General features: G+C 46.8%; 1 protein-coding gene across 3 annotated transcripts in view; it reads right to left on the bottom strand.

Annotated features, from left to right (window-relative positions):
* The window catches only part of SNF8 (SNF8 subunit of ESCRT-II), a 15517-nt gene extending 1478 nt beyond the window's left edge, over positions 1-14039 (bottom strand). Inside the window, exons 1-7 of one of the 3 annotated variants that reach the window (XM_032163328.2) lie at positions 13878-14039; positions 13113-13163; positions 10147-10285; positions 6256-6360; positions 5402-5474; positions 2457-2598; positions 883-957 (exon numbers count right to left, since the gene is read on the bottom strand). In XM_032163328.2, coding sequence (XP_032019219.1) covers positions 883-957; positions 2457-2598; positions 5402-5474; positions 6256-6360; positions 10147-10285; positions 13113-13163; positions 13878-13931 — 639 coding nt within the window. In that variant the 5' untranslated portion in view covers positions 13932-14039. Of the gene's footprint in view, positions 1-708; positions 958-2456; positions 2599-5401; positions 5475-6090; positions 6234-6255; positions 6361-10146; positions 10286-13112; positions 13164-13877 lie in introns of those variants that run through there. The other 2 variants (XM_032163327.2, XM_032163329.2) reach the window with 2 other exon arrangements.

Raw genomic sequence — 14039 nt, 5'->3', positions numbered from 1 at the left:
TTGAAAAATGCTACGAAGTCATTTAATTTGTGCTGCTGAGGAAGAGGGGTAAAGCCTAGCATAGTGGGATATAGTGGAAAGAACACATGGTTACAGAAATATTTGCTGTATGGCCTTCAGCAAATCACTGCCTCCATTTTCCCAGAAACTAAACAGAGATCACTGTTTAGCTACCTTTGAGTTAACTTATACCGGGTAGCAAACATGATTGACCATACTTATGCAAGAATAGACTCAGTTCCTAGAGCTGGAAATATGCTCAAAATGGGTTGTTTCTGTCCAGTATCATTAGGTAAATAATTATGTTATCCCCATTTTACAGATGAAATGAAAGGTTTAGACAGTTGAGTTGCTTGGATAAGGAAAAAAGGTACTGAAGCCGGAGTTCTTACATCCTTCCATTGCTCCCTCTTCACCCTTACATTCTTCCATTGCTCCCTCTTCATTCTTCAGTACCATGAAATTTGTATATATAAAGCTAGAGTATATACTATGCAATATAATGCTTAGTGGATAATTACAGATATGTAATTAACATAGTTAATAATTCATTGTACTAACAGTGTTACTTCCAGTACAAACTACATTAATCTCCTGACCAGCAACTCCAGGCTCAGCATGTTCAGGAGAGAGAGTGTCGGTTCCCCAAGTAGCAGGGGCAGCCTGGTATTGTGTGCACACCAGAGTTAGGAAACTGCCTTCCTAGTTCTACCTTTTTGGTGCCATCTTCAGAGAAGTGCTGGGCTTCCTTCTAGCATGGCAGCAGTAGCCTTCAAGGCAGAAGGCCAGCAAAGCAATGCTGAAATTCCTGCGTTTGTGGAACCCACATCCTCCCAACTGGGGCCTGCCTGTCTTTTCTGGACTGTTCCCAAAGTTGCATACCAGCACTTGCCGCGCTCGCTCGGTCTCCCATTTAAGACTGGCTTTGATCTCACTGACAGTCACGTAGCCATTCTTCTGATGGAAGGAGGAATGGGGATTGAATCAGTTAAGAGTGCACCTTCCCTTAGAACCCAGGATCTGCCCAGGAACAAGAGACTTATCCAGACAGGAGGAAAAGCTGTCAAGCATGAGAGAACACAGAAAATGTTTAAAGGTTCCAGCGGGGAGAGAGAGAAGTGACTTTCAGCATGACAGAGGTAGGTTGGTGGGTTCAATCTTAAAAGTGGGGTCCCAGCTGGGCACGGCGGCTCATGCCTGTAATCCTAGCACTTTTTGGGAGGCTGAGGTGGGTGGATCACCTGAGGTCAGGAGTTCAAGACCAGCCTGGCCAACATGGTGAAACTCCATCTCTACTAAAAATACAAAAATTAGCCAGGCATGGTGGCACACGCCTGTAATCCCAGCTACTCGGGAGGCTGAGGCAGAAGAATCGCTGGAACCTGGGAGATGGAGGCTGCAGTGAGCCAGAGATTGCACCACTGCACACCAGCCTGGGCGACAGAGCGAGACTCCATCTTTAAAAAAAAAAAAAAAAGTGGGGTCACTTGTACTAACATGTTAAGTTAGACTTCTGCAAAGCACTCTAGAGCATGACAAGGGAAGATTCTGGACAATTAATTGATGGGAAGAAATGGTGATAATCATAAACTGCCAATAATCTCCATTATTTAAATATTCAGCCCTTGCCTCATTCTACTCATCCTCCAATACAGAAAAGCCCCTCCCTTATTTCTGTTTTACGTTATAAAGAAAACTGGGCCGGGTGTGGTGGCTCACCCCTGTAATTCCAGCACTTTGGGAGGCTAAGGTGGGCGGATCACCTGAGGTAGGGAGTTCGAGACCAACCTCAGGCCTGGCCAACATGGAGAAACCCCATCTCTACTAAAAATACAAAATTAGCTGGGTGTGGTGGCACACGCCTGTAATCCCAGCTACTCGGGAGGCTGAGGCGAGAGAATCACTTGAACCCAGGAGGCCGACATTGTAGTGAGCTGAGATCACGCCGTTGCACTCTGGCCTGGGCAACGAGTGAAACTCCATCTCAAAAATAATAAAGAAAACTGAACATATCTATCCTAAATACCTGATGGGGATTTGGGGGAAGATGGCATATGCTTAAGGCATGATGAGGGATGGGGGCATGGCAAACAAGATTTTTTAAAATCTGTTTTTGAAGAATCCATAAAATAGTTTCAAAAGACATCAGAGTCTGGCTACCTAAAGAAATCTAGTTAGTTGTCTGCATGTCTGTCTACCTGACTAGACTGTAAGCTCCTTGAGAGCAGGAATTTTATCATTTCTATCTTTATATGCCCCACAACCTGGCCCAGTGCTTTGCACTGTAGCTGCTCAATAAATGTCTGCTGAACAAGCACAGGCCTGAGTAGTTAGTTCATCCATTGGATAGTCTCAGCAAAAGATGTGCCTAATGGGGAGCAGGAGCTGAGAACTGCTCCAGACTTGCATCACAGACTGTCCCTTGCACACACACACACTTGAAGGTGCACCAGTACCTCTGCCAGCTGCAGCACCACGGTGTGATCCATATTGAGCTCAGCTGGAACAGACTGAATGAGGTAAGTGCCGCCCACAGGGATGATGCCGAAGCCAGTGCCAAGTGCCTTTAGTTTCTTGATGGCTCTGATCAGGTCATCTCTGAGGTGAGGAAGAGTTGCTTACTGACCCTTGGCAGATCAGACCTAACAACACAGTTTCAGCTCTGCCCTGGGCAGGATACTGACAGAAAATTTAAAAGACTGCACAACTGCCAGGCGCAATGGCTCATACCCATAATCCCAACACTTCTGGGATGCCCACGTTGAGAAGACTGCTTGAGCCCAGGGGTTAGAGACTAGCCTGGGCAACACAGCAAGACCCTGTCTTTACTAAAAATAAAAAATTAGCAGGGCATGGTGGCAATCGCCTATAATCCTTGGGAGGCTGAGGCAGGAGGATCACTTGAGCCCAGGAGTTCAAAGCTGCAGTGAGCTGTGATTGTGCACCACTGTACTCCAGCCTGGGTGACAGAGCGAGACCCTGCCTCTAAAATAATAAAAGGCTGCACAACACTCAACTACGTTAGTAAAAAGACAGGGTCAAGGAGCAATAAGTGATGCTTGGACAATCATAGGAGATACACAGGAGTCGGGCTCTGTGCTCAGCTCATTCCAACACCCAGACAGAGGTCAAAGATACACCTGCAGATGCCCATCAGGAAATGTCAATGAGTGGGCTGAAGAGGCAATAGGGGGTAGTGTAACCTGTGGCAAACTAGAGAATGCTTATCTATTTTAAAGGGGGCAACCCAGCTGATTATTATTGCCAAGTGGAAATTCACACCCAATACTGCCAAGTTTTCTGATTCTAATTGAAATCAGAGAAAAAGAAAACCTACAAAACAGTGTGTAGATCACATATCCAGCCCACATACAGAGTTTAAAACCTCTGCCAAAGCTCAAAAAATGTTATCACCCAAACAGCCAGGGAAAGGGCACTTTTAGGTAGACTGGAATGCATTCCCCAGCCCCCAAGAATAGCAAACTGAAATGCTTCAAATGCTCACCCTCTCTTCATGAAATTTGCAATGAGTATGGCTAGTAATCTTTTGTTACCACTTTTTTTTTTTTTTTTTTTTTAAGAGATGAGGTCTTGGCTGGGCACGGTGGCTCACGCCTGTAATCCCAGCATTTTGGGAGGCCGAGAGTTCGAGACCAGCCTAGCCAACATGGTGAAACCCCATCTCCACTAAAAATATAAGAACTAGCAGGGCGCCAGTGGCAGGTACCTGTACTCCCAGCTACTCAGGAGGCTGAGGCAGAAGAATCATTTGAACCCGGGAGGCGGAGGTTGCAGTGAGCCGAGATTGTACCACTGCGCTCCAGCCTAGGCAACAGAGCGAGAGTCCATTTCAAAAAAAAAAGTAGAGATGACGTCTTGCTCTGTGTCCCAGACTGGAGTGCAGTGGTGCAATCATAGCTCACTGCAACCTAGAACAATGGGTGCATACCTCAACACCCAACTAATTTTATTGTTTGTAGAGACAAGGTCTCACTACACTGCCCAGGCTGGTCTCGAACTCCTGTCCTCAAGCGATCCTCCCACCTCAGCCTCCCAAAGGGCTAGGATTACAGGTGTAAGCTACTGCACCCAGCCTCATTACTTTTCTTTGAATATTCTAGGTCTTCAAGATCTCATAGTAGGCTGACTCTTTGGAAGTTACATCAAAAACAGCCTTTTATCTTTTCTCAAACTGGACTCACACATAGAGGCTGGAGAACTAGATCCATTTATATTCCATCATCTCACTACCACCTCCTTCCCCAGCCTTTCTAGGCACCTACTCTAGTCTCCTTGGCCTCAAATAATCTCAAGACTATATACAGCCCTGGCCAGCCGTGGTGTCTCACACCTGTAATCCCAGCACTTTGGGAAGCAGAGGCGGGCAGATCACTTGAGGCCAGGAGTTCAAAACCAGCCTGGCCAACAAGGTGAAACCCCATCACTACTAAAAATACAAAAATTAGCCAGGCGGCCGGGCGCGGTGGCTCATGCCTGTAATCCCAGCACTTTGGGAGGCTGAGGCGGGTGGATCACGAGGTCAGGAGATTGAGACCATCCTGGCTAACACAATGAAACCCCGTCTCTACTAAAAATACAAAAAATTAGCCGGCGTGGTGGTGGGCATCTGTAGTCCCAGCTACTTGGGAGGCTGAGGCAGGAGAATGGTGTGAACCCAGGAGGCGGAGCTTGCAGTGAGCAGAGATCACGCCACTGCACTCCAGCTTGGGCAACAGAGTGAGACTCTGTCTCAAAAAAAAAAAAAAATTAGCCGGGCATAGTGGTGCACACCTGTAATCCCAGTTACTGGGGAGGCTGTGGCCCGAGAATTGCCTGAACCCAGAAAGCAGAGGTTGCAGTGAGCTAAGATCGGGTCACTGCACTCCAGCCTGGGTGACAGCAAGACTCTTTCTCAAATAAAAGACTATAGCCCCAAGTTTGTTAAAAAAAAAATAATACATGAAAAAATGCTTAGAAGGAACTACATTAAAATATATAGCAGTTGTAATCTCTTGAGAAATAATGGTTTTTGTTTCCTTTTTTAAATCTATATTTTCTGTTTTCTAAAAATAGCCAGGCATACTGGCCCATGCCTATAATCCCAACTACTTGGGAGGCTGAGGTGGGAGGATTACTTGAGCCCAAGAGTTTGAGGCTGCAGTAAGCAACGATCTTGGTAGCAGTAAGCTGTGATCGTGCCACTGTACTCCAGCCTGGGCAACAGTGAGACCCTATCTCTTATTTGTTGTTTTTTCGGGTTGTTTTTTTTTTTTTTCTGTATGATATGGAGATCATACAGATTTCTAAGCTAGCCTAGACATGAGGAATAGGGAGAAAAGAGTTCCATCTGAATTTTAAAGACCTCTTTCTGTACTCCAAGGGATTGGAAGACAAGACCTACTGACTGACATCCTGGGCGAACTTGCCCCTTCCCTTCAACACCTGTTGATGTAGTTCCTCCAAAGTTATCAGACCTATAAGAGACAGGGAACAGAAATCAGAAAAAGAGATTACCCACTTTAAATAAGTTGACAGTCATTACAATTCCAGTGGCCTACAATTAGCAAATAACATTCTAGTTCCTAATTTTTTTTAACTCTCTCCTTATGAAATAACTGACCATAATATGAGAAATGGATTCTGAGACCTTGCTAGGCCTGTCAACAGAGTGAGAGCTATGAAAATCTAAAAACAAAAGCAGTATCATCTTTGAAAAACTATAAATGTCCTCTTGACATCAAGGCCGTGTCTATTTATAGTCGATGATGATTTGTAAATGGTTTTAAGTTTTCTTTCTGTAACTTCAATCCACACCATTTAATGTGCTTACTAAGAAAGATGGCATCACCAGATGACAAATTTTAAGGTCACATTTTAGGGAACACAGAGACTCAGTTGGCATTCCCATACGTCGGAGAGACAGTGCAGGACTATAGTTACTAATGAGAAAATCACTCCAGACACATCAGACATCAGGGGAAAAGGCCTATTTCCTACCTCCCTACTATTTTCTGTACTGACTAGGGACTAGACCTTCCTGGCCAAAGATCTTTGGAGAACAGAGACAATCGTTCAGGTAATTCTATTTACCCTTGGCCATGGAGACTTGCCATGGATTCAACTGCATGAAACAGCTAAGATGTCTCTCAAGTCCTTAGAGGCCTGTAGACTGCAGGATGGAAACGATAATCTTTTACGGTTTTCTCCCTCTCAGAGAAGTCCAGAGTCCAGTTCACAGGACCTAGCCACCCTCACCTCCATTCCGATGCTTCAGCGCCAGGCACACTTCGATAATTTGGACACCTAGTTCGTAATAGAAGTCCCCCACGCCCAGCATCTCAGACCAAAATCCTTTTCCAGCTACAAGACAGAAAAACAAAATCTCGGTTATTGATTAATTTACGTCCTTTCTTTTCTTTCAAACCTGCATTAAAACATCTATCATATGGGAAGTCTTCCCTGCATGGCATGAAGTTCTTCTGCTCCATCTGCTACTCAGGAAACAATGAGACTCATGGTAAATCCTGCTGAAGAACAGGGTCAGACGGTTCCAGAGGGCAGGCAATCTAAAAGTCATTTCTGGCCAGGCGCAGTGGCTCATGCCTGTAATTCTAACACTTTGGGACACCGAGGTGGGCAGACTGCTCAAGACCAAGAGTTCAAGACCAGCCTGGCCAACATGGCAAAACCCCATCTCTACGAATAATAAAAAAACATTAGCCAGGAGTGGTGGCGTGCGCCTGTAATCCCAGCTACTTGGGAGGCTGAGGCAGGAGAATTGCTGGAACCCAGGAGGCAGAGGTTGCAGTGAGCCAAGATCGTGCCACCATACTCCAGCCTGGGCAACAAGAGCACAATTCTGTCTCAAAAAAAAAAAAATACAGCCGGGCACAGTGGCTCATGCCTGTAATCCCAGCACTTTGGGAAGCCAAGGCTGGTGGATCACAAGGTCAAGAGATCGAGACCATCCTGGCCAATATGGTGAAACCCCGTCTCTATTAAAAATACAAAAATTAGCCAGGTGTGGTGGCGCGTGCCTGTATCTCAGCTACTCAGGAGACTGAGGCAGGAGAATTGCTTGAACTCAGGAGGCAGAGGTTGCAGTGAGCCGAGATTACGCCACTGCACTCCAGCCTGGCAACAGAGCGAGACTCCGTCTCAAAATAAATAAATAAATAAATAAAAATTTTAAAAATAAAAGTCATTTCTATTTGGCTAATTCTGGCTCAGGATACTGAAAAAAAGAGTTTCCATTCACAAAGCATACAGTGAAATATAATGGGAAATATGGTCTAGACAAGACTAAGAGAAAGAATATGCAGACTCAGCATTCAAAAATCCACTGAATGTTCTGCGAGTTACCAGGAGTGTAGAAATAAAAAATAAATAAATAAAAAATCCCCTGACGACAATATGCTATTTAGTGAAAAATGCGGGTTGGGTGCAGTGGCTCACACCTGTAATCCCAGCACTTTGGGAGGCAGAGGCAGGCGGATCACCTGAGGTCAGGAGTTCGAGACCAGCCTGACCAACATGGAGACACTCCGTCTCTACTAAAAATACAAAATTAGCCAGGCATGGTGGTGGGCACCTGTAATCCCAGCTACTCGGGAGGCTGAGGCAGGAGAATCGCTTGAACCTGGGTGGCGAAGGTTGCAGTGACCCAAGATCACGCCATTGCACTCCAGCCTGGGAATCAAGAGCAAAACTACATCTCAAAAAAAAAAAAAAAAAAAAAAAAAAGAAAAGAAAGAAAACAAAAATGTAGGTTGTAGAGCAGTAGTAATTATATTATAATCCCATATATGTTTAAAAAGTTGGGGCCAGGCCAGGAGCAGTGGCTCACGCCTGTAATCCTAGCACTTTGGGAGGTTGAGAGGGGCAGATCACAAGGTCAGGAGATCAAGACCATCCTGGCTAACATGCTGAAACCCTGTCTCTACTAAACATACAAAAAATTAGCTGGGCATGGTGGCACATGCCTGTAGTCCCAGCTACTCAGGAGGCTGAGGCAGGAGAATCACTTGAACCCAGGAGAAGGAGGTTGCAGTCAGCCAAGACTGTTGCGCCACTGTACTCCAGCATGGGCAACAGAGCGAGACTGTCTCAAAAAAAAAACAAAACAACAACAACAACAACAAAAAAAAAACATTGGGGCCAGGCACGGTGACTCACGCCTCTAGTCCCAGCTCCACTCGGGAGGTTGAGGCAGGAAAGTAACTTGAGCCCTGGAGTTGAAGGCTGCAGTGGGCTGATTGCACCAATGCACTCCAGCCTAGGTGACAGAAACCTCAACACTAAAAAATAATAAATTAGTAATTTCTTTTTTTTTTTTGAGATGGAGTCTCGCTCTGTTGCCCAGGTTGGAGTGCAGGGGCATGATCTTGGCTCACTGCAACCTTCACCTCCCGGGTTCAAGTGATTTTCCTGCTTCAGCCTCCCGAGTAGCTGGGATTATAGGCACGTGCCACCATACCTGGCTAATTTTTTGTATTTTTAGTAGAGACAGGGTTTCACCGTGTTAGCCAGGATGGCCTCATCTCCTGACCTCATGATCTGCCCGCCTCAGCCTCACAAAGTGCTGGGATTACAGGCGTGAGCCACTGCGCCCAGTGAATAATTTTTTTTAAAGTTTATAAGTATGAGGAAGGGCTCAGGGCAGCGGCTCACGCCTGTAATCCCAGCACTTTGGAAGGCCAAGAAAGGCCAATCACTTGATCCCAAGAGTTCAAGACCAAACTGGGCAACATGGTGAAACCTCCTCTCTACAAAAAATACAAAAATTAGCCAGATTTGGTGGTGCAGGCCTGTAATCCCAGCTACTTGGGAGGCTGAAGCACAAGAATTGCTTGAACCTGGGAGGCGGAGGTTGCAGTGAGCCAAGATGGCACGACTGCACTCCAGCGTGGGTGACAGACCAAGATTGTCTCAAAAAAAAAAAAAAAAAAATTTTTTTTTTTAAGCAAGGTCTCGCTGCAGCCTCAACTTCCCAGTCTCAAGCAAACCTCCCAGCTTAGCCTCTCGAGTAGCTGGATTATAGACACATGCCACCACACATGGCAAATTTCTATACTTTTTGTAGAGATGGAGTCTCGCCATGTTGCCCAGGCTGATCTTTAACTCCTGGATTCAAGTGATCTGCCTGCCTTGGCCTCGCAAAGTGCTGGGATTACAGGCATGAGCCATTGCACCTGGCCAAAATTAAATATTTTTTAATAAAGAGGGAAAATGCCATAAAAAAAATTCTACTGTAGATCATTCAAGGAATGATCATGGACACTGGCTACTCAGCCTATAGTCGGTCTATCTTCTGTATCAGACTGGGAACTAGCCATCCTGCTAGGTACTCCCTAAAGACGACACCCTCGGCCAGGCACAGTGGCTCACGCATGTAATCCCAGCACTTTGGGAGGCCAAGGCAGGTGGATCACGAGGTCAGGAGATCGAGACCATCCTGGCTAACATGGTGAAACCCCGTCTCTACTAAAAACAGAAAAAATTAGCCGGGGGTGGTCGCAGGTGCCTGTAGTCCCAGCTACTTGGGAGGCCGAGGCAGGGGAATGGCGTGAACACAGAAGGCAGAGCTTGCAGTGAGCCAAGATTGTGCCACTGCACTCCAGCCTGGGCGACAGAGAAAAACTCCGTCTCAAAAAAAAAAAAAAAAAAAGACAACACCCTCTGGGTCTTCCTGCAGGCCTTTCTAGCAGATGCCCCAACAGTGGTAACAACAACTATGTGAGCTTCTGTCCCTCAGGTACTCTATAAGAACACTGAGGCCGGGCGCAGTGGCTCACGCTTGTAATCCCTGCACTTTGGGAGGCCGAGGCGGGTGGATCACGAGGTCAGGAGATCGAGACCATCCTGGCTAACACAGTGAAACCCCGTCTCTACTAAAAAAGATACAAAAAATTAGCCGGGCGTGGTGGCGGGTGCCTGTAGTCCCAGCTACTTGGGAGGCTGAGGCAGGAGAATGGCGTGAACCCAGGAGGAGGAGCTTGCAGTGAGCTGAGATCGTGCCACTGCACTCCAGCCTGGGCGATAGAGCAAGACTCCATCTCAAAAAAAAAAAAAAAAAAAAAAAAAAAAAAAAAAAAAAAACAAAAAAAAAAAACAAAAAACACTGGACCCCTACAGACAACTTCTTACAGGCCAGCGGATCCACGCCAATGGTTGCACACATGTCCTGGAACTGCACACGGAACTCAGGATTCTTCCGGATCTCCTGCTTGTGTTTGCTGGCAAATTCCTCCAGGTTGGTCTTGAACATGTCCAACTGCTTTGACATCTGTTGGATGGACAGGGAGTGGTGAAGGGCAGCGCAGCCAGATGATAATCAGATGCCAAAAATAGGTCCCCAGCCCTGTGGCAGGGCAAAGGCTGAAATAACCAGTCTCCCTCCGCCTACCATTATGCTGTTTACCATCTCTCTTTTTATCCCTGCCTCTCCTTCACAGTTCTGTTGTCAGCAGAAATGGGATGCTGTACTGTTTTCTCACTTCCAAAATATACAATTTTTCGTGTATTCCTCTTCTAAAATCAGCATGCATTTAATAATCAAGGTGCACATGTATACAACCAAATATATGCACAAAAAAAGAAAAAGGTGTATATATAATGTGGTATTCCTTTTCTTTTTCCCAAAAAAACGTATTAATTTAAAGATGTACCTAATAATTCATTGTATCTTAGAAATGAGGGAATGCAGTGTTCACCCATTAGAAAATCTTTACCCCCCCCCAACCGACAGAAAGGCTGGACGGGAAAAAAATGAAGCGTCACATGAATCTGTTTATAACCTTTGAGTCTGGCCAGGAATGGCGGCTCACACCTGTAATCCCACAACAGATCACTTGAGCCCAGGAGTTCAAGATTAACTGGGGCAACATAGCAAGACTCTGTCTCAATCAATATATATATTTTTTTAATTTTTTTTTGAGACAGAGTCTTGCTTTGTCGCCCAGGCTGGAGTGCACTGGCACAGTATTAGCTCACTGCAACCTTCGCCTCCCAGTTCAAGGGATTCTCTTGCCTCAGCCTCCCGACTAGCTGGGACGACAGGCATGCACCACCACGCACCTGGCTAATTTTTGTATTTTTAGTGGAGACAGGGTTTCATCACGTGGGCCAGGCTGGTCTCGAATTCCTGACCTCAAACAGTCCATCCGTCTCAGCCTCCCAAAGTGCTGGGATTACAGATGTAAGCCACCGCACAGGGCCAATCAACCAACCAAACAATATAAATTAAAAAAAAAAAAAAAAAAAAAAACTTTTGAGTCATGAACCTCCCTGGGGATCAATTCCAGATAAAGAACTGCTCTGGGACTGTAATTTGCCAGATTGCATTTCACGTTAAATACAAAAGACTTGGGGATTTTCTGACTTTGTATTACCCCTTCTCTTTTCCTAATTAACAAGGACCATCTTCTATCCCACCAAGAATAAGCACTCCTAGCCCAATATTTATTTCTCACATAAAACTGTTAGAAACCTCCACATTCTTAGGTGGAGGTTGCAGTGAGCCAAGATCACGTTACTGCACTCCAGCCTGGGCAACAAGAGCGAAACTCGGTCTCAAAAAAAAAAAAAAAAAAGAAACCTCCACATTCTTTTAATCACTATTTTCAGTTGATTCCTGCATGCCATCTCCCCTGTGAGTGGGAGCTTTTGAAGAGCACAGCCTGGGTTTACTATTTTTCCTCAGTTCACAGCCCCATTTTCCTGCTTAACGGCTTCCTCCACTTCTTCCCCAATCACAATCACTGGGTAAACTCGGAGCATGTACAGAGAAGGGAAGGGCTGGAAAAGAAAACTGCACAGGAGCTGCACCCCACACTGTCCTGGTATGTGCCTAGATGTCATGATGGTGGTGTGGGTGCCACAGGTTAGGCAATATTTTCATTTTATTCTGAGGTATTTAAAATGAAAAGCCCCAGAGGACCTAAATCAATAACAGCTCTACCACTTACTACCCATATAACCTTGGATATATTACTTAACACCCCAGTGTCCTCAATTTCTGCCCATCTCGGCCTCCCAAAGTGCTGGGATTACAGGCATGAGCCACTGCACCTGGCCTTTTTTTTTTTTCTTTTTTTTGAGATGGAGTCTTGCTCTCTCCCCCAAGGTGGAGTACAGTAGCATGATCCTGGCTCACTGCAACCTGTCTCCTGGGTTCATGCAATTCTCCTACCTCAGCCTCCCCAGTAGCTGGGACTACAGGAGCCCAGCTAATTTCTGTATTTTTAGTAGAGACGGGGTTTCACCATGTTGGCCAGGCTGGTCTCAAACTCCGGACCTCCGGTGATCAGCCTTCCTCAGCTTCCCAAAGTGCTGGGATTACAGGCATTTGCCACAGCACCCGGCTCTCAATTTTAAACTCAGAATACGGCTGGGTGTGGTGGCTCACGCCTGTAGTCCCAGCACTCTGGGAGGCTGAGGTGGGTGGATCACCTGAGGCCAGGAGTTTGAGACCAGCCTGGCCAACATGGCGAAACCCTGCCTCTACAAAAAAAATACAAAATTAGGGCCCAGCACGGTGGCTCACGCCTTTAATTCCAGCACTTTGGGAAGCCAAGGTGGGCGGATCACGAGGTCAAGAATTTGAGACCAGTCTGACCAACATGGAGAAACCCTGTCTCTACTAAAAATACAAAAATTAGCCGGGCGTGGTGGCGCATGCCTGTAGTTCTAGCTACTCGGGAGGCCGAGGCTGGAGAATCACTTGAACCCAGGAAAGGGAGGCTGCAGTGAGCCAAGATCGTGCCACTGTACTCCATTCTGGGCAACAGAGCAAAACTCCCTCAACAAACAAACAAACAAACACCTCAGAATAATAAGGTTCCTTCCTTACGGGACTGTAATAAGGACTGAACAAGACAGTCTATGTAAAGAAAACAGACAAATGCCTGGGACGTTACAAGCCTGTAATCACTCAAAGATGTTAGCCATTATTGTTATTAGCAAGTCATCTAAAAGATCTCAGCGGCTCAGAAATCAAAATTTGCCAAACACCCTATTTCTAGTTCAATCTACACAATCAAGTTCGTATCCAAGGTGTCTTGGCCAGCCCTGTTAGGTCTCCCTCCCTGCCTGGGGCCCCCCAACCGACTCACCTGGGCTAGCTGGTCCTCAGCCAAGACCGTCCCTCGCTCCTTATACTTGGCCTGTCAGACAAAGAGACCAGCATAAGTTAAGAGAGTGGGCGCTGGGGGCCAGGCGCGGTGGCTCACGCCTGTAATCCCAGCACTTTGGGAGGCCGAGGCGGGCGGATCACGAGGTCAGGAGATCGAGACCATCCTGGCTAACACAGTGAAACCTCGTCTCTACTAAAAATACAAAAAATCAGCCTGGCGTGGTGGTGGGCCTGTAGTCCCAGTTACTCCGGAGGCTGAGGCAGGAGAATGGCGTGAACCCTGGAGGTGGAGGTTGCAGTAAGCTGATATCGCGCCACTGCACTCCAGCCTGGGCGACAGAGCAAGACTCCGTCTCAAACAAAAAAACAAAAAAAAACAAAAGAAAAACAAGAGAGTGGGCGCTGGGGTCCCCCATTTGTGCTGCCACAGCTTTGCGATGAAAAGAGGAGGATCTCTTTTAAATTGTTTTCTTAGGGAGAAGGATAGGGTGAAGGAGTAGAATCGACGACTGTAGATTTGTGAGTAGAATCCCATTTGTAGTTAAACTTGAGTAAGTGGGAGAAAGGGCTGGGCATCTGGGAACGCTGCCAATCCGCCGGAAGCTGGAGAAATTCTGTGTCCCGGGGCCAAGAGGCCAGTCTCAGATTCTACTGGGAGGTGATTAACGGGTAGGACTCTGCTCCGGGACAATTCAGTCTCGCATGGGTCAGGGGCAGGTTGTGAGTCGGCCTTCTTCCTGCTCACCTCTGCAAGTTTCTTCTTGGCGATGGCGCCAGCTCCCACCCCGCGGCGGTGCATCCCCACCTTGGGCCCGCGGGCCGCTCAGCTGCCGGGACCCCAGGTCTCCGCGTCCCGGACTCCGCCGCCGGCTCCCCAAGGCGGAAGCCCGAGCCTCGCGTCATCTGC

Source organism: Hylobates moloch, unplaced genomic scaffold (genome assembly GCF_009828535.3).
Source record: "Hylobates moloch isolate HMO894 unplaced genomic scaffold, HMol_V3 SCAFFOLD_10, whole genome shotgun sequence".
Lineage (NCBI taxonomy): Eukaryota > Metazoa > Chordata > Mammalia > Primates > Hylobatidae > Hylobates > Hylobates moloch.
Note: the sequence above shows the minus strand (reverse complement) of the source record. Positions and strands in the feature narration are given on the sequence as shown.